The sequence below is a fragment of the Myotis brandtii genome, unplaced genomic scaffold, assembly GCF_000412655.1.
Source record: "Myotis brandtii unplaced genomic scaffold, ASM41265v1 scaffold627, whole genome shotgun sequence".
Taxonomy (NCBI): Eukaryota; Metazoa; Chordata; class Mammalia; order Chiroptera; family Vespertilionidae; genus Myotis; species Myotis brandtii.
In genome coordinates, this window is record NW_005370397.1 from 2,062,333 (window position 1) to 2,086,758 (window position 24,426).

General features: G+C 37.7%; 1 protein-coding gene across 13 annotated transcripts in view; it reads left to right on the plus strand.

Moving 5' to 3' along the window:
* CDC42BPA (CDC42 binding protein kinase alpha (DMPK-like)) overlaps positions 1-24,426 on the plus strand; it is a 202,142-nt gene that overhangs the window by 145,672 nt on the left and 32,044 nt on the right. For 5 of the 13 annotated variants that reach the window (XM_014528257.1, XM_005880129.1, XM_014528262.1 and 2 more), the window contains 7 exons: positions 2,348-2,453; positions 2,865-3,013; positions 5,941-6,032; positions 8,218-8,294; positions 9,295-9,342; positions 13,413-13,451; positions 22,752-22,835. In XM_014528257.1, coding sequence (XP_014383743.1) covers positions 2,348-2,453; positions 2,865-3,013; positions 5,941-6,032; positions 8,218-8,294; positions 9,295-9,342; positions 13,413-13,451; positions 22,752-22,835 — 595 coding nt within the window. The remainder of the gene's footprint in view (positions 1-2,347; positions 2,454-2,864; positions 3,014-5,940; positions 6,033-8,217; positions 8,295-9,294; positions 9,343-13,412; positions 13,452-22,751; positions 22,836-24,426) is intronic. The other 8 variants (XM_014528260.1, XM_005880132.1, XM_005880135.1 and 5 more) reach the window with 4 other exon arrangements.

Genomic DNA, 24,426 nt, shown 5'->3' on the forward strand with positions numbered 1-24,426 from the left:
GCTCCTGCTCGCCCTATTGGCCTGGGGATTACGCCTGACTCCCACAGCCGGCCTGCGCCCAGGCTCCCGCGCGCCCCCATCACTGCGGGGATCACGCAGCCGGCCTGCGTCTGGGCTCCCACTCACCCCAATTGCCCCGGGGATCATGAGGCCACAGGCCAGCCCAGCTTTCTGATGGCCGCCTTGGCCCGCACCCATCTCTTGCCTGCCGCCTGGGTTTCTGATCACCATTTTTCCATTCTTCCCCTTTGGCCTCACATCATCGCAGGATATGCAAATTAGCCGCCATCTTTGTTGGCGGTTAACCGCCATCTTTGCTGACAGCTAATTTGCATATACTCACTGATTAGCCAATGAAAAGGGTAGCGGTCGTACGCCAATTACCATGTTTCTCTTTTATTAGTGTAGATGGTCGTGTATTAAAAAACAAATTATTAAATACTTAACAGGCTAAAAGAAAAAGATATACTCCTGTCCTCAGAGTTCTCACCTACTTGAAAATCACTCTCTGAGATACTCTACCCAAGGCTATGAAGGTCAGGAGTCCCAGCTACTTACAGTGTGTGGTGTGGGAGAGTAAAGGTGAAGCAATGCAAACGGTTTCGGAAACTTGTAATATTCATTGGTCCCCACTTATCTGCAGTTTTGCTTTCCGTGATTTCACTTACCCGTAGTCAACCACAGCCTGAAAATATTAAAAGGAAAATTCCAGAAGTAAACAATTCATAAGCTTTCAATTGGGCTCTATTCTAGTGTAATGAAGTCCTGCACTATCCCACTCCATCCCATCTGGGACATGAATCATCCCTTGACTACTCGGGAGTCTGAATTCTAAAGGCGCTAAAATAAGGGTTAAGATTTAAATTTGTGTGCTGTATGCATCACAGATACATGTTAATTTCCCGGAAATATACTTTCCTCATAGCTGTTCAGTGGCCTGTATTTTCTCTTTGAAAACAACCAGCCTGCACAAAGTAAATAGTGTGTTAGAATATACTGCTGAGCATTGCAAATGTCAACGTTCTTCTGTGTGGAATTATAGCTTTCTGTGTACAGGTGATTTTCATTCCTGAGAACAGGACCTTTTGTAGATTTTCATACGCTGGCACCCCTTGACCCTCTTCTTCCCTTGTTTGGGAGGAGATGTAACAAAAAGCAGACTTTCTCTTGACAAATTCTAGCATGTGGAATTTGTTTTATTTTCTCTTTTATTATTTTTTAATATTTTTACTTGTTTCAGAGAGGAAGGGAAAGGGAGAGAGAGAGAGAAACATCAATGATGTGAGAGAGCAATTGATCGGCTGCCTCCTGCACACACCCTAGTGGGGATCGAGCCCCCAACCCAGACATGTGCCCTGGTCAGGAATTGAACCCTGACCTCCGGTACATAGGTTGACGCTTGATCACTGAGCCACACTGGGTGGTGGGATTTGTTTTATTAAATACTAGAAGCCCGTTGCAGGAGGATTCCTGCAAGAATAGGGCTTCCTCGGGCTGATCGCGCCACCAAGCCCCGCCGCCGCCGCCCAGGGCCGCTCACGGGGGTCTCCTGGCTGGGGAGAATTAGGCTGTGGGCGGGGCTTAGGAGACACACGGGGGCCAGATGGCGGCTGGCACTGGCCCACCCTGCCTGCAGTTTGCAAATTAGCCGCCATCTTTGTTGGCGGTTAATTTGCATATTGCGCTGATTACCCCATAGGAGGCGTAGTGAAGGTACGGTCAATTACCATGTTTGGCTATTATTAGATAGGATAATTTGAAAATATTTCTACCTAAAATTATAATACTTGCATCAGCAAGAAAGTCTTAACACAATAAATACAAACTGAGTTTTAGTAACCTTTAATCTTTTTTTTTTGATTATCTTATTTACCATTTCAGAAAACAGAAGAACTTTATTACAATACAACTTTGATTTTTGCAGAATATGTTTTTTAATAAGTTTCTAAATACACATATTTCAATTATAAGAATGGTGTGTTATGTTTTTATATAGCATAAAATGGCAGAATCCAATTAATGAGAAATCTTAATATTTTTTGGAAATCATGAGGGGGGTTAATGTTAGATTAAAAAAGTATTACTTCTGTGGTTTATGGGTGAAGTTTTAGGGTTCTATGAGGGAGGAGTAATTTGGACTTAACTAAACACGGCCAGCTTTCATTTGTCCAGTGGACATTTCCCCACTTGTCGACATGCAGTGGTGCTCTGGTAGAACTTTAGAAAGAAGGTATTTGAGGACATCTTTAAATTTCTGTCACTTTTCACATTTCTTTGTGATGCTTTAAAATAAGTTTTTCTTTCTGTTTAATGTTGTGCTTTATCTCTGTCTTTTTATGCATTTTAGGGTCAGTGATGAGAAGGACGCACGAGGATACCTTCAGGCCTTAGCTTCGAAAATGACTGAGGAGTTGGAAGCATTAAGAAACTCCAGCTTGGGCACACGAGCAACAGTAAGCTGCCGTTCTGCACAGAGACTCGCCGTAACGGAGGCAGGGAGCTCAGAAACACTGATGAATCTGAGCACTTTCATCAGTTTGTCTAGGCTTTAGCCGACTGTAAAGTTTTTCATGAGAAATCAGTTAGTCCGGGTCTTTTCCAGTTTAGGAAATCTTAACACACAGCTGCTTAACTAAAGTTTGCATGGCTAGTTAATATTGAAAACAACTGTAAAAAAAACTTACTTATTTTTGAGTCTACAGTTATTTCTGAGTTTAATGAAAAATATATTTTCACAAGCAATGTGCTTATTCTATTTTATTAGAGAAAGATAATACTTTTAAGTAGTTTCCAACTTCACTTAGATTACTAAACTTGAATGTAAAAAATAGAATAGAGCTAAAAACAGTCATATTATTTCATAGGATATGCCCTGGAAAATGCGTCGTTTTGCGAAACTGGATATGTCAGCTAGACTGGAGTTACAGTCAGCTCTGGACGCAGAAATAAGAGCCAAACAGGCCATCCAAGAAGAGCTAAATAAAGTTAAAGCATCTAACATCATAACAGAATGGTAAGACTGAATAATATGGTCCCACTGGAATAACTTCTACGTTGGTCCAAAAGTATTTGGAAAGAAGTTACATGTTTAGTTTCCTATGACTTTTTCTTTAAAGTGATGACCCAGAAATGGTTATGAAGATTTGAAAATGACTAGATGCTCTCAAACCTTTTCTGCAGTGGTGGAATTTTAATACAACCTTGTTTCCTCAGACTTGCCCGTAAAGTGGAATGAATAGTACCAATTAATATTCTGTTATTTACTCTTCCCCTGATTTGTACAATTTAATTGACTTTCATATTTTATTCCATTAAATCCCCACTTCACTCATGTTCAAGAACATCATATTAACATAAAAATGCAACATGTAGTCAGAACAAAATACAGTCATCTGAAAATTCTGGCCATAAATCTTTTACAAATGAAGGTTCTGTTGATGGTAAATTTTATAATGATATAATATATTTTAATTACTGTTCATGGTTCATGTTCTCTTATGGGTATAAAAACAAGTATATCCCCACAGTCTCTGGGAAAGTTAGCTATGAATACATTCCCTCAGTTCTTATCACAACAGTAGAGCAATTTGTACTCTGAATAAATAAATGGTCAAGTGAAAATCATAATTGGACTGGATATAAACATGGTTTGAGAGCAAGTTAGTGTAGGTGACATAGAGGAACAATAGAAAGTTCTTAAAATGAAGATTTTAAAAAATTTCTTTTGGAGGCTCTAAAGTGTTCAGTCATGAAAAGAAATATAGTCCCATAAATTCAGTTTTGAATGGTGTGAAGCCTTCATCTTTAAACTGTAGTCATTAATGTTTTGAATAAACTCAGAGGCCAGATAAATGGCAGCCCAGTTGAATTATAAAGTCTTGTTATAAATAATCTAGACATAAATTAAGAGTGTTTTACTTAAATGTGCTAGTGTGACTTGAAACTGGAAAAAAAAAAGCTTTTTCTGGAGAATATGAATTCGATCCCAGCATAAAGAGCTGTTAAATAAGAAGAGAAAGGGGCCTGGGGGAGCCTGTTTCACAGGGTGAGGGAGAGGCGTGTCCTCCCTACCTCCTGGCCCTGCCTCCAGCTGAGGAAAGTGCATCTCTACCCAACCCAGGGGAGCGGGCAGGCTCCCCCTCACCCCACCCCACCCCACCCCACCCCAGTGCTGTAGGACGAGGATTCCATTGTGGTGGATTGGAAACAAAGAACTGATAGAACCTACCTCAGGACTCCGGAAGGTGAAGAATAGAACTTATTTACCCCCATCAGTAGCAGACTGGGGCCCCGTTAGTGTGGATAGTAGGGCTGCAAAGATGTCCAGCTGGCTACCAGTAGGGTTGATTGCACAGATCACTGTAACCCCCCAACTCTCCACACCACACACACTTCCATCAAGAGGAAGAGTTCGGCATCTGGATTACATGTTGAATGCGGAAAGTGGAGTGGTACGTAGTAGGAGCTTATTAGAGTTAGCTCTCTTTGCTATTAAAGAGAGAACATTAAAATCCATGAAAAGATCAGAACATATGTAAATAGCCTTGTGCCAAGTCTGCTAAAAGTTAAAAAACAACACCACACACACACACACAAAAGTCCAAAAGTGGGTCGAGGTCACTGGCTGCTTCAAGGAGAAGAGAGCCAGGGAGGAAACCTACTGGCCCCAGCCTAGATCTAGGCTCAGAGACAAGGAAGGCAAGAGCCCTCGCAGCAGGGACTGGAATGAGAGACACATTGCAGGGTCCTCCACTCCCTTCCTTAGTGCCAGCTGTGGGAGGAAGGACATGCCAGCCAGTGCTCTGCACCCTGGCTTCCGCTCCCAGGATCACTACGCCGTTTCCTCGACAGACATTCTCTTTCATTCCCTGGAGTAAACTGTAAAGAAACCACTTTTCTAGTGAAGAGAATCCAAAAATATTCTTGGAAACCTTCAATATGTGGTCAGGGAGCTCTGACAGAAAATATACAATGAACCCAGCAATCACCATTGGATGGGAGCACATTGTAGCTCCAGTGTGTGCCGCCTACAGACTGCACCCACCGGAAACAGCGTCACCCTGCCCCTTGGGAAGGTGCAGAGAGGATGGGAAAATCGAGCTGAACCTCAGGATTGTGCCTCCAGAATGTTGCCAAGGAGGACGAATGCCTGAAAACACAGATTAGGACCAAAGAAACAGCTCCCAAAGCTCAGAAAAAGCCAAGCAAAGAGTAGGAAACATCCAGTAGCATCGTGGCAATGTGGGCCAGTGCGGGAAACTCTTACTTCTTCCCTGGGAGATAATAGACGAGCCAGCCTCCAGGCTGAGGAAAGCGAGGGGAGGTGGCTGAGTTGGGCCAGTAGGACTGCATCCAAGAGACGCACAGCCGTTCTCAGGGGGAATTTATACTGGGTCCCCATAAAGATTCAAGCAGTTAAAGAAAACCACTGAGTGTCATTCTCTGTGTTGTAATCTGGAACAACTGAGTTTCTTCTTATGCCTGGGACGTAGTAGTTTGTTCATAAACCAGGGATATGAGTCAGGCTGAAAATTATAAACATACATATGCTCTTTTCATGGTTCTCTATGAAAAAAGTCTAACAGAATTCAAAAATTATCTTTTATGACATTTTAAAGTTTAATATTTAACTCGGGTCAGCAACTTTTTCTAGAAAAAGCCAGAGGGTAAATATTTTGGGACCATATAGTCTCTGTCTACTCAACTCGGCTGTAGTGCCAGGGACGCCATAAACTGTATAACCAAGGGAGTCCAGCTGTGTTCCCGTAAAACGTTACTTACGCAAGAGTAGATGACAGCTGGATTTGCTTCCTAGTGGTTTGCATTTCCCTAATATAGCACGACTGACATCATTCAAACCAAGTGAGTCCAACCAAGTAAATGACGGCTCACTAACCAACAATGAAAATAATGACATTTTCCCTTTTTCCTCTTTTTAAGTAAACTAAAAGATTCAGAGAAGAAGAACTTGGAATTGCTATCAGAAATCGAACAGCTGATCAAGGACACGGAAGAGCTTAGATCTGAAAAGGGTATGGGAATGTTTTTGTATCAATCAGGACTTAATATTCTGCTATGAATATATTTTTATTACACAAGGACCAGCTTATTGTGTAGGTGGAAGAATTGTTCACCCTAGCAGTCTGGCATCCCTATATGGCTATTGGGATCCACTTATAGGGTGTGTGTGTGTGTGTGTGTGTGTGTGTGTGTTACACACATATTTGGTAGTTTGGTCTCTGAGTCTTTTTGTTTTATTTAATATACATTGTTTAGAGATTTGATTTTAATAGAACTCACCTTGTCATAAATTTAACTATTTTTTCAGTGCCTACTTCACGAATAATATTTTCGTGATTGGAAAAAGGTATCTTATACTTTCTATTCTTCTCCCAGGGTAGTTGAAGAAAGAATGTATGAAATAACTAAAGTTTAATCTAATCCAGTATTAAAAGAGCAATTCAAAGATAAAAATTATTTTGGCATTTCGGTGTCTTCTTCCATATTTGGTTCTTAAATTGCTTGCCCTGTGGAATTTCCCAGGATTTATTCCCATTTTCTTAAAACAGTAATTACTTAAGCATTTTTTCCGTTAATGTGAAAAGCAACACAGAGTGTTTGGTAGCTGTATTACATGAACTTCTTAAACTTTCTTTCCATAATATGGGCATTCAGAAGGTAAAAATTTAATAAAAAGAAATTCAGAATGTTTTTAATGACAGGGTCTCTTCTATGCAATAACGAGAAATTCGTTTTCCTGACAAAGTCGGTATTCCTGACCGAATCCCAACCTGGTTAGTGGGCTCTGTGTTATGTCCTGTGCTTCCCTGCACTTCGCATCCCCGTGACACACACTGATGTCAAATAGTTGGGTCTCTGCATCTGCTTAGAATTGTGGAAGAACAAGGTAATCACATTAATGGAGTTAGCGTGGAAAGGCCATTAAAAGTAGTAGATGTGCAATAAATGTGGGTTGATAGGATTTCCTAGTGGACAAGAAAGGAAGGAACCCAGAAAAAGTGAATTAGGAACTCAGATTTGGAAGGCATCCTGCTGAAATGAGAGTCAAGCAGGGCTGTATTCTTTAGAGAGGAAAGGAAAGAGAAGGCAGGACGTGGAAGACTCGTGGCCCTGAGACAGTTTTTATAGACCAAGACCAGTGAGAGGATGACTTACTGTGACACACAGATGACGTGGACTCATCGTTTTTAGAACAGACCCAAACTTGGGAAAGAAAAAGCTGTTTATCACATTGCTCTATTTTGAAAACATGTGAACCTATAACTTTTTATTTGGATTTTGAACATTGTAGAATAAGAAAATTTTACTGTATATTGTAACATAATGTACTATACTACTTAAACAATATAATGTAATATTTACATAATGAGGGCAAGGTTCTTTTTTTCTGCTTAATTTACTATTATATTCCCAGTGTCTAGGTGGACAGCACATAATAGGCTTTCAATAAATATTTATTGACAATGAATTTCTGAACATACTGCCTTATCTGGGAACTATAGTATATTATTACAGAGTAATCTGAAAAGCACACAAATTAATTGATGTCAATTCTTGAGAATATGGAAATAAAAAAATATGTACTTAATTTTTTTTCTCCTTAGTATTTATAAATTTATGTATATTTTAAAGCTTATTTTGGAAATTATGCATTTAAAGTTAATGCCATAGCCAAGAGATTTCATTCATTCTGTCAACAAAACAATACCTGCAATCAGATTGACAAAAGTTTATTCCATAACTAAACACATTGGTTTCATCACTGCATTGTTTTCTTATAAAAGATTATTTGTTAGTGCATACTGTATGTTTGCTAAGAATATTTCAAAACCGAAACCTTGTTTGGTGATAAATTATCTTAGAAAGATCAGACATAATCAGGGCTCTATATTGAAAAATCTCTCAAATCTATCAAAACATTTAATGTGTTTTTGTAATGTACTATATGGGAAAAAGATATTTAAGAACTAAGTAAGTCAAGAAACAAGTGTTTCATAGAGAATGATATAATTTAACTGTTAACTGATATTCCAAGAAACAGTTAGTGTAATTTGGTTTTTTAAATATGTAGGGCTAATATATGTAGCTTTAAAATCCCGTAGTTTGCGAACAGCTTTTAATAGATTCAGGCAGGAAAGGTTATCCATGAAAATTAGTTTTATTCTAGTTTTAAGGAGAGTTGCTGCTGTCTTCTAGGTGTAGAGCACCGAGACTCACAGCACTCTTTCTTGGCATTTTTGAATACGCCTACCGATGCTCTGGATCAATTTGAAGTAAGTATTAAGCTTTTCAAATATTCTTTGGGTCAATTTAAAAATCACTTTGTGATTTAAAATTTACTTGTAATAAACTGGTATTGCATCCCACAGAAGAGGACCTAGACTCTTAGATATTTTAAAGCATTCTTATGGAAACTGCAATCACTTTTATATTTAAGAAAACATGAAAGAAAGGTCTACATAGGAGGAGAGTCGTAAGATTGAAAAGCAGTTTCATCTCTTCCCCTGAGAAGCAGTAAGTGCAGAACACATCTTGACTTTTGAAGTAATGTTGACTCTTCTCTTTTCGCCCAAGTATAGAGCTATAGTAAAAAGCAGTTGAAAATGTCCAAGTTCACAGTAGGACAGTGCTGGTTCCAGTTCCAAATTAATGCAGTTTTTAAAGAAAAAGTATGACATAGAGTGTATTAGGCAGATTCCATATTAACGAAATAGTGATTATATGGCTCTTTATCATTCTTTGGTACTTAATTTTTGCTTTAAAAATCTTCATTAAGTATATTTTAGCCCCAGAAAATTCAAGTTGGTGATTATATCTTTATTCGATGAGTAATCCTACATCTCTGTGCAAGTCACCATTCTAGGTGCCCGAGACAGTGAGCAGACAGAGTCCCACCCACCTCCGAGTTACATTCTCGTGGGAACTATTAGAAGCAGAGATTGTTTCTTTCTTTTAGTCGTCACCTTGTAACATGCTTACACGGAATTTGATTATCAACTGGCCCAGGGCTTCATTTTATTACATTTTGGGCACAGTATATGAACTGTATTTCATTTCTTTGGGAAAGGGATAAAGAATCACTCTTTAAAAAGTAATTAATGAATTTCTAAGTTTCTTGGGAAACAATGACAGTGACTGCTTTTTTCATTTATTTATTTGAATTAATGTCATTTGCCTTTCAATTGTTTTACAAATTTTTTGATTTATTATTTGTTCTTACTAAATTGCTTCATCCATATTTTCTATTTTTTTATTGCTGTATTCGTTAAATAGGATTCCTTTTCTTCTTCCTCATCTTCACTGATTGATTTTTTGGATGACGTAAGTCTGATTTTCAAACCAATGAATCCTTCAGTAAAAGAGATCAGTGAATTGATATGAAGAATTTGTCTAATGTAGTTAGTTTTAGAAATATTACACTGGATACTTTATTTGTCGGTCATAATTTGTTTCTTTTTTATCTTAAATGTAATGAAGAATTTATCATTATTAAACATAATTAAAATGTTCTTTGGAAAATTCTTTGGCCATCAAAGAATCTGTATGTTTTCATTCTTTGCAATAGTTCTGAAAACTGGAATGTTCATTTAATTGTCGCAATATGTAGAGAACAACATATATATAAATAACTGCTCATTTTTATTTTTCATGGTGATTTCTATTTCACATTCTCCATCTCTTTTCAGCACTTTATTTAATTTCCCTGTTACTTAAAAGTAAACCTCTGGTGGTATAATCAGAAAAAGTGGCAAGTTTTATTAAATCTTTCTGTAGGTTTTATAGTAGCATAGTAATTGAGTACAAATCCATTTTTAATGCTGACAGAATTTCTCTTCTAATGTAGAAAGGGATTTTAGTTCAGTAGGTTCTATATGCACTATAAGTTGACCGCATTATCATTTTCTCTCCTAAATTCTATACATTTAATAATTTATCCTTCATTCTCTTTACAGAAATACCTGACATATATATTCTCTTTATTCAACATTAAAAGGCATAGTAATCCTTGTCATAAAGTATTTTATTGTTCTGTTAAACATTCAGTCTTTCCAGAAACTAGGGAATAAAACTGGTTCAAATTCAAATGTTGTACATAGAGCTGTTTTATAAACCAGGGGAAATTCTTTAAATGTTTTATTTTTGCATTTTGTTAAATATAATTACTATATTCAGAAGAATATTTCCACTAAAAGAAATCCTTGATCTAGATTTTTTTAACTTATTTTTAAAGTGATTTTTTATTTCTTTGAAATATTTATATCAAAGTATGCACCTTTGCACTCTAAATGGAAGCTACCTGGTATTTTATTATTCTTAAGACAGATAATTATTCTAATTAATTCTACAGTGTCAGAAAAAGAGAACTATTTTGATGTACATAGTATTTCATGTTGTAATCTGGTGTACATTTTACTAGACGAAAATACTCAATATTTCTATACAGATATCATCTATATAAATATATATATAAATAAATAAATAAAAGGTGGTCTGACTGACTGACTGGCTGGTACATATGACGCGCACTAGCAAGTTAAAAATAAATGTTGACTCGCGCATGCGCGATACATATAAAGCTCTTGCTGGCACCAATCGCACACATGTTTTAATTTTATAATACTATGTTATATATACTATTTTGACATGTACTTTTTTGCAGTAATGTAATTACTGCATGAATCTTCTAATTAATTTCCTTTTAATGTGCACGAATCCATGCACTGGGCCACTAGTTCATCTTTAAAAGACTTGGAAGTTTGAGTAAATTATTTAAATTGTTCTTTCCAGTAAGAAATCATTTTCATTTTTCTTTCTGACAAACTTCTCTACATCCCCTTGGTCCCACAAAAATCTTTGCATGTAAAACATAGGAGTCATGTTTTGGCAAATAGGGCAGCCCTTCTCAGCAGACGAGCCTGCAGCAATGCACACCTCACTGCACCTCGCCGGCCCCATCTTGTCTCTGCTCTCATTGCTGCCTCCACCGCCACCACCCAGCTGTAGTCAGTTTCCTTCTTCCCTGTTCCCTCCAGGACGGCCCTTCTTATTCCTCACCTACTGTTGCTCAGCATAAACTCCGTTCAGACGTACAGCCAGCTTTTAAAGCAGTGCAAAGGAGCTATTACAGAGAAAAGGGAGTTGATTCGCAAAGCTGCTGAACTTTATGTTCATGGTTCAGGCTCCAGCTCTGAGAAGGCATGGGTTTCCCCTCACTTGCTCCCTACGCGCTCTTCTCCCAGTTTACTGGCTGAGCGCATAAGTGGACTCAGAGTCTGCCTCTGCTGCTTTTTCTAGGTGTATGCTTTGGAGCAAGTTATCTAGCCTTTCTTTGCTCGTTGGTTGTTTGAGAATGTTTTTAAAAATGTATGTAATTCCCTCAGTACTACTGGTTATTATTTCCTTATTCTTAATAGACTCCTTTCCCCGCCCTTCCTGTGTTCTCTTTAGCTTCCTTTCTTGTCCATCAATTCAGTTCCTCTTTACCCCTCAGCCTTCTAGTCTCAGCCAATATGAGCCACTAAGTCTTCCTTCAGAATTTTCGAATCACATTACCATGGGAAAGGGATTTTTACCTGTCAGGGCAAAGGCCATCAGTAAGCTCCTATTTTTAAAAATACTGTGTATTTTTAATTTGTATCTTATGGCACGAACCTCTTGTTCCTCTTTATAGTTTATAACTATGACCAGCCTTTCCAGAATTATCATTCAGTCCGTCCTCAGAGTCGTAGGAGAGTGGTGTTTGGAATAATGGTATTCAGTCTTTGGCGTGCTTGGGTTCAGCATCCAAGATATTTAGTATAACATTCAATTCTGTAGATTCCTTTCTCTTAGGCATTTGAATTTTTAAGGAATAAAGCAAATCTTGATTGTTCTTTATGCCCAAACCGATTGAGTTGTTGTGTGTGATGCTAATAGTGTGTGACTGCCCTCTGGAGAGCTTTCTTATCCTTGCAGTTTTCTCTCAAATCTTCTGTAACTCCTGTCGACTCAGCTTATAAAGTCCTGCCTCTGGGCCCCATAAAACCTTGAACATCCCTCCTACGGTTCCCATACAGACTTTGTACATATCTCTGTTACCGCCTTTATCACACCGTGATGGTTTGATGTCTTCGCCAGTCGGTGGTCCTGCCATGCCTTCTTTTTCTGTTAAACCTGAGCACATTCAAACCCTCAACATGGTAGGTGAAGTGAAGATAGTAAATTGCCTGAGTAGAGGTGGTTCATGTTTGTGAAGCTCAATATTTCATTTTCAAAAACTTGATAAGTGCCCTAACCGGTTTGGCTCCGTGGATAGAGCGTCGGCCTGCGGACTGAAAGGTCCCAGGTTCGATTCCGGTCAAGGGCGTGTACCTTGGTTGCGGGCACATCCCCAGTGGGGGGTGTGCAGGAGGCAGCTGATCGATGTTTCTCTCTCATTGATGTTTCTAACTCTCTATCCCTCTCCCTTCCTCTCTGTAAAAAATCAATAAAATATATATTTTTTTAAAAACTTGATAAGTGAATTGAGAGACTCGGAAGTATGGCCAGTGGTTGTATACCATTTCTGAGAAGTGGGATTGAGAAAGCTTGAACCTTAGCTCTACCACATACCAGTTTTGTGGCAAATTCATCTCTTTCCTTTGTATTTAAAATGGGGGTCATATTACCTACTTTAAATTCTGTGCGAATTAAAAGAGTTCATATAGGTAAAGTACTTGGTAAAATATCTCTATATATGATACACATAGTAAACATTCGCTGTTAGCATTATTACGGAAGAGAGGGGAGAGATTAGATATTAGCGTTGGGGTTTAGTTGTTTAATGTTTGCTTTGGGAGGGAGGGCGAGACAGGTTCGTCCAGGAATAATAATGGAGGGATAAAGCCAGGTTTGAATCTGGCACTTTAGACTTAAGACCGACTGGACTACTAGACAAAACCCTGCAGGAGCCTGCAGGCCTCTGGCTGGTTTGCTGCTTAGCTTTTCGGGACACAGTGAGTGCCTCCTCCCAGTGTCCTGGAGGAAGAAATAGCAGCTCCCGTCTGCCGACCTGCCAGCGTCACTGACAGATGCCACTGATAACCTTGAAAACACGTTGACATGCTTATTCCCTGCTGGTTCTGACTGTTCTTCCCAGACAGGAGATTGGCCTCCCTGGGTGAAGGGTCATTTCATGGTCACTGTTTGTGCAAGGTCCAGTGGAAACTTAATGTCACTCTCAGACCTCGTCCGAGCGGCCATTTCTTTACTGTTCTATCCTCCAGTTTTTCCTGAAAAGTACATTCCTTTCAACCTAACAAAAGTGTCTTTATATGTATGTTTATATACTGTGTGTGTTGAGACAGCGGTAGTCGTTGGGAGCCACGTGTGTAATATGTGTAACGTGTAGTCTTCTCCTTTCTTTGTTGAAGCGCTCTCCGTCCTGTACTCCAGCTAGCAAAGGCAGACGTGTAAGAGCTCCCGCGCGGCGTGCATCGGTGCCCTCCCCCTCCCTCTGCCTGTGGTTGCCCAGCGTGCTTACGCTCTGTGATGCACTTACACTGACCGCATGCTCTGTGCTGCTGCTCCTGCTGTTGCTACCTGCTTTTCTGTATTTCCTTTCTTTCTTTCTTTTGGCTTTGGCCGCAAAGCTTTAGGAATGTTCGTATAAATTTCTGTAACCAAACTACTAAAATTATTAGGTGCCTTTTTTTTATTGTTGGAAAAAGTGGTTATAAAAGCCAACATGTAGCTTAACTTTCTTTTATTTAAAAAATATATTTTTTTTATTGATTTCAGAGAGGAAGGGAGAGGAAGAGAGATATAGAAGCATCAATGATGACAGGGAATCATTGATTGGCTGCCTCCTGCACACCCCCCACTGGGGATTGAGCCCACAACCTGGGCATGTGCCCCTGACTGGAATCGAACCTGGGACCCTTCAGTCTGCAGGCTGACGCTCTATGCACTAAGCCAAACCAGCCAGGGCTCTTTTATGTTTTTTTACAACATAGTTTGTAAATTCTCCAGAGTAGATATTCAAATCAATATATTGAAAATAACTTGGGAAGTTTTCATAACGAGAAACAAGTACATTATTTGTAACTAGTAAGATTACACTTACTAGTTATAACCTTCAGTAATTTATTATTTTAGAATGATAAAATATTATATTTACTGTTGTCCAAATGGTATAATTAGTATCTCTATAATACTGTTTTTACCCTAAGCTTAATAGAAATAAGTATATCAGTAAAAGTTTGAGATTATAAACTGTTTCTGAATAAATAAATAAAAATAGACTACCTGCCACTTTGTTCCCAAAATACTTCTAGCTAAAGGATAAAGAAAATTGATAAAAATTTGATTTTTTCTAACTTAGAATTTTATATTTACCAATATGAAACAACATGTTAGATCTATGTCAGATCCATATCAGACTTTTACTTTAAAACCAGTTTTCTTGTAAGAATGGTTTGCTTTTTGTATTTGTTCAAATCTGTAATTAATTTTGGAGTAGAAAAGGCCCATTGATACATAGTCAAGATGAGTAGTTTTAGTTGTTCTTACTATTTATAAGACCATACTGCATAATTTGAGGAATTCTTGCTTAGTGGGTCACCTAAAAATCAGATCTGATCTGGGGTGGGGACGACTTTCCATTTCACTGCACTACTCTAAATATACGTATTGTGGGTTATTTATTAGAGAAATCCTTACAGATTCAGGAAACATTATGGACTTCTTACATGACATTGTTATGCATTGTGGAAATATTGCTGATACTCAGTTTTTCTGCTTTTTTTTTTTTTTTCAAACATAAAGCAGTAAGTAAAAACACATTGGAGTATAGAAAATGTTTCTAATGCCAAGTAATCAGAATAACTACTTAAAGTATTTTTAATTAGAAAAGAGAATTCGTTGACCAAAAAAAATAGAAAAAAACACATTTACATAAAGATATTTCTTATTTATTTTTCTCAATAGATTACAATTTAGAGATATTGACTGAATTGCTTATACTATTCAGTTAAACTTTGTTTTCAAGATCTTTCTTTGGATAATATAAAAATATACTGTTCAATTAACATTAATGTTTTTTATTGCTTTCTTGAATTACAAGATCTCTGCTATTGATTATATCATTTATTAGCTTTTCCTGCATTATTAATTCATGTCATTGCTTATATTTAATGCTCACATTAATTTAATTGTTTACATAAATATTTTTAATAACATATAATTTTTAACTTCCATGGTTTAACTATATTAATGATTATATTTGTTTTGAAGGTAAAAATAACTAATATGCTATTAATTGCTTTGCTGCCATATTATATCTGAATCATTGCCAATTATTAAAATTAAATTTAGGCTATCTGTAAATTCTGACATACAGTCATTTAGTATATTATGAAAGTTTAGTAAAATTCCTTGCTTTTTAGTGGATAGAATCAGCCATTAATTAGAAATGTACTATAGGGTGTCCCAAAATTCACGCAAGATTTGCAATGAATTTTGGGACACCCTATAGTAAACATTTAATTATAGATAAAATTAATAACTTGAAAATCAGTCTGTTTGATAATTTACACTTTGATAAAACATGTAAGTAGTATTGTATTCTTCTTATTCTTACTGTTAAACCTCTTGTGAGATATTATTTATAATGATAGCTATCTAGAAAGGAAATGAAATATTATAATTTCTTAATCTGATTAGCTATTAGTTTCTAATAGCATCTTTTTTTTTTTTTTTTTTTTTTTTTTTTTTATAAAACTTTTAAAGGCTGTGGTTTATTTCTAACAATATTTGTATATTGTAATAAAAAATAGGGTATTCATTGACAGAGATTTCCCAGGTTTTTATGGGAGTTTGTTAATTTTATATGAAGCATTCCTATCCTAACGAGATAATGTGAAGGGTCTTGATTCCTGCTGCATTTAGAATCTTTCCTTTTTTTGGTTATCTGATAAAACATCCCCCCAAAATGTTTAAATCTAGCATTATATTTCATCTAGTACATCAGAATATTCTCTTAAGTATTCTGTACTGTCTGAGATTCCATGGGCAAAAGCCCATCATGACATTTACAAATCTGTACTCTGATCTAGTTTTAGCACTTTTAAATTTTATTTCCATTGACCTAATCTTAATTGCACATTATGGGGAAATCAAGTTAAGTGAAGAACTTAACTTTCTTGGTAGTTATCTTGCTTACTGTCATTGATTTTTGTACTGCACTCATTCCAGGTTGCATTCGCTTCGATCCCTCAGTCTTCACAATAACTTGCTGACATACCTGCCTCGAGAGATCCTCAACCTTATTCTAATAGCATCTTTTAAAAAGAAATTTCTTTTAAACTTTGATATTCAAAACATTTTTTGTCATGACTATATTCATATTTACCAAACTCTGGTTCTTATCTTTATAAGAAATATGCTTTTGGAAAATAAAGTGGTAGTTTTTCAACTTCACCTATATATTAATATTTTTTTAAATCAGGCTATCATTGTACATGGCATAGTTTAACTTTTTAATTAATGCTATCTCAAAGTATTATTGCAATGTTTTTATTTGTTTTGAATTTTTTTATATACAAAAGTAACTTAATTTTGTTTAATTTCTGGAATTTATTTTTATTTTAAGAGCATACTGCTCAATAAAGCTTTAGCTGACTGAAAGAAGAGAGCCCGGTCATTTCTATTATTCTATTTTAGTGATTTTCAACCTTTTTCATCTCATGGCACAAGTAAACTAGTTACTAATATAAATGTATTACATTTTTTGCCAACCTGACAAAAAAAATAGGTTTAATTTTGGTTTATTCACATTGGTCAGCTATTATTATTTGGCCATTGTCATTTTTTTTTAAATCTGACAATCTAAGGGAAAAGAGGTCAGTGCCCGTGACTAAAGAGTCGGGGATCAGATGTTTTGAAAGGTCTTGTGGCACACCGGGTGAAAATCGCTCTATTTTATTACAATGTGGTATTGGGTTATTTTTTTAAATCTAAATGTTTTTTCACTTCTGAGTAACCAGTTTTTACCTCATACAGCTAAGAAATTCATTTAAAAATATATTCTCATTTTTACTGTTTTATTTTCATTGATGAGTAAAAATTTGTTAGGAGAAAAAGACTTTCATAAATGACAATAATTCTTCAGCGGGGCCAAGAGATATGTGCTAAAAGCCTCAAGAGTTAGTTGAGAGTCACTAATGTGTGTAATTACGGATTACACTCTGTTGGTGTATTTTTCCTTTGCCCAGGATCACACTGTCATAATGTCACATTTTCATAGGGTCATGAAACATGCTGCCTTAACAGCCAGCTATGGGGCAGGATGACAGCTGATTCTAGGAGGTGATTTCTATGAAGTAAACCTCCCTTTAGAGCACCTGCCACTAAAGGTCTGCGCCATTCGTTCTGATGTGAGACCTGCGCTCCCTTCTCCCCGTGTGCTCAGCGGGCTCCGGAGCAGGCCTCCTCACATGTCAGCCAGGGTTCCTGGGAGCAGCAAGCTCTTGCCTTTCTCATTTTTGAAGTTTTTAAAGTAATTGGGCCCAGAGGCACAGAGCCACTGTGTTAGCTATTCAGTCCTGTTAACAGCATTTCCTTCGCACAGGAACACATCTGGTTTTTATGTCTTTCAGTCAAGCCATGGGCGCTAAACTCTTTTGTGTGGCTGGTCAGAAACTTAAATTTTCTTAAGATGGCCCAAGCTTTTGCACATAACAAATCTCTTACTTGCATACTTCCTTAAAACTTTGAGATAGTTACCTAAGTCTGTTTTAAGTTCTTACTAGTGTAAAATGTATCCGCACTACTTTGCTTATCAATTCCATTTTAATTTAACCTCCTTCTCCCATGGACTCTTACTTATTTTACAATATATATAATCTTACAGAAACTAGAAAGAAGAAATTTTTAGAAAGTAAAAGACATTTGTTTTTGTCTTATTCCCAAATTAGGATCATATTTCAGATGAATAATTTAAACTGATGACCTTCTCCATGACTTTTCCTGAGTAAATGAGCCCCATTTTGTTCTTTCTTTTATTCTCATTCCTGGTCGAGTTCATTGTCAGGAAGGAGATAAGATCACTCAACCTGCCTGCCCATGGCGAGGCATTTGGAGTCGAAGGGATTCAGGCTGGCGCTCCCACTGCGGGAGGCAGTGCATGGTGTGGAGTTAGCCACGCCGCACACACCAGCTGGTGGGCTGCAGCTCAGGACCTCCCGTCTTGAAAGAGGTCCCTAGCTGTTGTTGTGAATAGCTGCTGCTCCATGCCCCCAGCTGTCCTCCCGGGACCCTTCTTCCTCCCCCTTCTCCCAGCTCTAATGATGGTGTAAGGCCTGGGTGGTGGCCATGTTCACCAGCCCACCAAAGTCTTGCCTGTGGCCTGCCCATGCCCACACCATGGGAGGCCCTAGGTGGGCACCAGCAGAGGGCTGCCGCCGTGTTTGCCAGCTACTAGTCAGCCCCTAAAATAGTAACCATGATAATAAGAAAGAAAAAGAAAACATTGTAAGTACATATTTAAAATGCCTATGCTGATGCTCTTTTCATTGTAGCTTCTGATGGTTCTTGCTGTACAAGTGATTTAAGAAAAATTTCCTAACCTTCTTTCCAAATTACCTCCATTCCTTTCATTTAAAAAACCCAGCCCTAGTAATTTTGAAAATTGCCAAACTGAATATATCATTAATCATTGTGCTTAGTAAGATCTCTCATGCTAAATTTTAACCCGAAGCATTTTCAGTTTCTAAAACTACTTAGTTGAAAGTGTGCAGCTGAATATAAGTGCTGGTGTTTCTACTACTGCAAATAAAAGGCAATAAGCACAAAGCTAATAGGTCAGTTTCTTCTGCTTTCAACTAATGCCTGGCAGGGACCAGAGTCCACTCTTACCGAGGACACAGTTCTCTCGTCTGCAGTGCGTATCCCTACTAAAGACCCTGCATTTATTTCACATGCATGATTTATTTTGTAACATACAACAGTGTCGTGTGGAATACAAGTAAAGAACATACAGTAGAGATCAGTGCTCAAAGTAAGAGATCGACAGTGGGAATTAGAGCATTTTGTTAATATTGTTATCTTAACCTTGGTTTTCATTAAAGCTCGTGGTTATGCTTTTGTATAATGACACATCCCTATTGCGAATATTCACACTGAAGTTTGTTATCCTCCTTCTCAAGAAGGTTATGACCGTGCCTTCAGGAACGCTACGAGCTGTACATGGTTGAACGTGATTCTTGGGTTTTTGTGTTTCCCAACTTACTTTCCTAGGCTGATCCCGTTGAGCACACATGTACGGAATCCGAACTCAAGACTGACACCCAGTCAAGGTCCACATCTCCTTCCACCGCTAGTGAAGCTGAGCCAGCGCAGGTGCCTCACTGGAGCAGGGTTGCTCCCAGCTTGTCACTTGTGTCAGAAAAGAGGGAGTTGCAAAAGCAAGTGAAATCGGGCTCTCTTCTTTCAGTCAGACACACTGTGTAATAAGTCACGTTGGAGATCATGACATTTGACTGAACATGCAGATAGGAGTATAAAGCTGAAGTAGAAAATTGTCCCCCAGAAGTCAGCTTGAAATAGCCAGGAAATTTGTTTAATCACGGTTAGCCTTTATTTTAGTGAAGAACAGTGTACAACAGAGTTATGTACGTTTGGAATTGTCATCTACAGACTGCAGGCTCGTGGCAGGGTCAGGTGCCATTCTGCCTCTTCATCAGTCTAACACGGCGGGACTTCGTGAGCAGAGCCCAGCGTGAGAAATGCCCCTGCTGGCAGCTGCACAGTTTATTCCAGCTGCTGGGTTAGTAACGGGCATGCAGGTGACCCCGCCTTTTCCTAGTGCAGAAACCCTTGTATTTGCACTTCATGTCAATCGCTGGTGTTAAACAGCCGATTGGCCAATTTTCTCAAGATGGTTTTCTCAACAAGTCAGGGGTGTGTGTGCCTCCGTGAACCCCACCCTGCTCCAGGTGCAGCCCCGGTTCCGCTCAGCACCCTGGTGCTGGCGAGCTCCCCTGCTTCCCGCTCTGTCTCCAGAGCCGTGAGGACCCAGGAGCAGGCTGGCTGAGGTCAAGCGTGGGTTGTACCCAGGTTCTGACTAGGTTTTTGTCCAGCCCTGTGATAGCCTGTCTCAGGCTGGGTGCTTATTTATTTTTAAAATATTTTAACTTTATACATTTTTATTTTAATGTTGAAATATTTCCATCATATAAAGAATAATAATAAACACTCATGTCACCACCATCCACAGATTTAACAGATGTGATCATTTTGTCTGAATGAACATCCTAATAGCGATCTGTGCAGTTTGTTTAGCATATGAGCCTGCAAGTGGAACTGCTGGGTTGTGTGCTACATGCATTTTCAGCTTGAACTAGGTCTTGCCCAGTGGTCCGACCTGTTTCCACTCCCACCAGCAGGGTGTGTTCCCCTTTCCCACACCCTCGCCAAGCCTTGGTGCTGTGAGGCATTAACCCCTTGTACTCCGTACGTGTCTGTAGACGCTGTGGAGATGGTTTCCATTTGGGACGTGTGGCAGTTAACTGGTTAACTTCCGCCAATTCGTTGTGTATGGAGTGGCATTTTTGTTTTAATTTGCATTTTCTGATTTCAAGTGTTATTGAGCATCTTTTTATATAGTTTATTGGTCATTGGTGATTTGCCTGTTCATGGCTTTTGTCCATTGTTCTGTTGAATTATTTTTTCTATTATTTTGTAAGTATTCTGTATATATTCTGGATATTAATCTTTAGCTGGCTATATGCATTGCAGATATTTTCTACTAGTCTGTGGCTTATTTTTAAATGTTATTTGTGGTATTTTTTGTCTTGCAACAATTTTTATTTTAAAATAGCCATATTTATCAATCTTTTTCTTTATGAATTCTGCTTTTTGTCTTTTTAAAACATGTCTTCCCTTCACAGCAATTATAAAAAGTTTCCTCCATATTTTCTTCTAAAAGCTAAAAAAAATTCTTAAAATGTTTAGGACTTTAATCAAACTGAAATTTATTATTGCATATTATAGGAAATGAAGTTCTAATCTATTTTTCTCATATGAACAACCAACTGTCCTACATTTCCCCCATTGACTTTTAAAACTGTCTCTGCTTTACATGAATGGGTCAGTTTGAGGGTTCTTTATTCTCTTCCATTGTTCGTTTTGTCCTTTTCTGCACCATCAGTTCATTGTCTTAATTACTATAGCCCTGAAATAGTTCCTGATACCTGGCATGGGATCCCACTCCCACTCCCACCTCTTAGTCTTCTTCCTTTACTTTGTGACTCTTTAGTTTTACATATGACATTTAGGATCAGTTTGTCAGATGCCAGGTGGGGCTTTTAATTGAATTTGAATTGCAGATTTATCTGAGGAGAATTGCCATGTTCGTGATATTGGGTCTTTCCATCTATGAACATGGTATACATATTTAGATATTCTTTTATTTTCTTCAGTAAGTTATATTTCATGGGTATACTCCATATTGCCTGCTAGGTTTCTTGCTAGGTACCTTCAAGCCTTTGTTGCTCTAGTAAATGGGATCTTTTCTAAAATATGTTTTATTAATTAGGCATTGCTGGTCTTTATGAATTCTGTTGTTCTTGTATCCAGCACCCTTGCTTCACTCCTTTTAATTCTAAAAACTTCTCTTGGACTTTTTATGTAAATTCTAATGACAATTTTATTTCGTATGAATTATTTTTATTAACTTTTATAAAGGTCTTCAGTGATCTTTTTCATATTTGTCTTTTTAAATGTTAAATTATAAATTGGATTAAGAACTTTTTCAAGTTATTTAAATGTAAGTTAGAGTTAAATTTACAATGAAGTAGAAAACTCTGAGAAACTTAACTGAATTCCACTTTAAGGCTTTAATATATTCAAAATATTCTGATTTTGGAGGTTGTATACTAACAAAAGCCAACGAGAGCCCATCCATTTTTCTCTTAATATTTTAGAATGTTCTGTACCTTTATATAAAGCTAGCTTTTTCCTCTCATTTGCTTGCTTAGCATCCTAATAGGAAGTCATTTATCACGTCTTTTTTTACACTTTGCTAATCAAGTGATATCTCTTTTTTTTCCACAGTAACATCCAGTAAAACCACTGTTTCCTTTTATTCAAGGAAATATCTTACAACAAGTCCCCATAAAATAAAGATATGGCTTGTAACTAAATTTATGTGTAAATTCTGGATCCCAATAGTAATAATCTAACTACCTTCTTTGGAAAGTAATTTCTACACAGAAATTCCACTAATCATTCAATTTCCCCCCCCCCCTCTAATATATTAAAAATCCACAGAATTGTATTTCATATATGTAATATGCATTCCACATATAGAAGTCAAGGAGTTAAAAGAATCTTCTAAGTATTTTGATCATAAATTTTGCTAAAAACTCTTTCAGATGCATTTTAGAATTAATGTGGCATTTTTAGATGAACGTGAAAATGAATATCCTCATTTTTATGTAGGCTACATGCTATGCCATTTTTTGTGTTCTTTGGTGGATTCTCTTTTCCAAATTCTTTATATTTCCAAACAAATAATTTTACTAATATTTCACTTGTAGATATTGCAGACAGAAATTTAAATGATCAACATTATGAGAATTTTAGCTTCATTGAGATCTATTTTGCCTTATTGATGTTTTCCTTGGCTTTATTTACTTTTATTTATTTCTAGTAATGCTAGAAATGGATGGAGTTTCTTTTAACATTTATTTCCTTTTTGCCCCTGGATTCAGACTGTAGACAGTTCTCCACTTCCTGTTCACACACCAACCTTAAAGAAAAAGGCATGCCCTGGTTCAACTGGCTTTCCATCTAAGGTACAGTCTAGTTATATAGCCTGTTGTGTTCTGGGGGGGGGGGGGGGGAAGAAAATGGGTTTCTTCTGCTTTTTTATATTTCCTGTGATTTTTTTTGTTGTTGTTGTTATTGGTTTCCTTAAAATTACAAACATGAAAGCTTTGAAAGAAAATAAATTCTGTATGAATGGAAATAATCACCATTGAGAAAGGTAAAAGGAGTGTCCAAAGTTTGTGTTGTTGTTCTTACATCTTTTTCTTTTTTAATATATTTTTATTGATTTCAGAGAGGAAGGGAGAGGGAGAGAGAGATAGAAACATCAATGATGAGAGAGAATCATTGATCGGCTGCCTCCTGCACGCCCCCTGCTGGAGATCGAGCCCACAGCCGGGCATGTGCCCTTGACCAGAATCAAACCTGGGACCCTTCAGTCTGCAGGCAGACACTCTGTCCACTGAGCCAAACTGGCTAGGGCTTCCATTTTCTTAAATTCAGTGTTCTGAAGTCTGTTAGAGCAAGGAGGAGTGCTTGGAGGATGTAGTGTAAGGCTGGTATGAAGTTGAGGTCACTTTTGGAAGAATCTAAGGTTGAGGTTAATAAAGCACAAAAAGAAAGAAAGATTTAGTGAAAAATTCAGGTGAATTTTCATCTTTTCATTCTATTTAATGTGACTGTGACTTAAGTGTTGTATATGGTAGAACATGCAGATGTAATTGCTTATCTCAAGCTCCTACAAAGAAATTCTAGAAATTGGAAAACTGAAAGGATTAAAAAATGTTAGCACTAGCAGATTTACTCTTGACGGTTCCTTAAAGAGCAAAAACTTAAGAGTAAAAATGAGAATTTAGGAGAAACGTTGAGCAAAATTTTATATGATGCTAACAAATTAGGTTCTTATATTTTATTCACAGGCATGGATGCCCCTAGTCTGGACCTAACCATGTCTTCTATAGTCCTAGGTCTTTTTAGGATCATATTCTACCTGTTTTTATATGATGAGACTTTGAGCGATGGCAGAGTCAGACAGAAGCCTATCTATTGTCTCTGAGTTTGAGTTTCTTCATCTGTCTGAGGAAATCATACCTGTCTTTCTGGCACTGTGTCCATCACAGCAGATGATGCGTGTGAGGCACTGGCATGGTGTCTGCACCTGGGTCGGTGCTTGGTCCGCATCAGCCATCGCAGGAGGTAGCATAGAGTAACCTGTCTGTTCAGAACGGAGTCGCATCCCAGTTCCTCTTTGGAATGACCAGGGTCCTGAGGAACTTCTGGAATAGAATGGTTTGATTGCTCTAAATTTGGGAGTCTCACCTCATTCCAAGTCCCCAATGCTCTGATAGTCAGTTCATTCTATATAAAATGATTTCTTGGTTTTTATTTTTTAAATAAGTTTCTATTGATTTTAGAGATAGGAAGGGCAAGGGAAAGAGAGATAGAAACATCACTGATCAAAGAGAATCATTGATTGGCTGCCTCCTGCCCACCCCTACTGGGGATCGAGCCCACAACCTGGACATGTGCCCTGGCCAGGAATTGAACCAGTGACTTTTTGGTTCCTTAGATGACGCTCAACCAACTGAGCCACTACGGCCAGGCAATGATTTCTTGTTT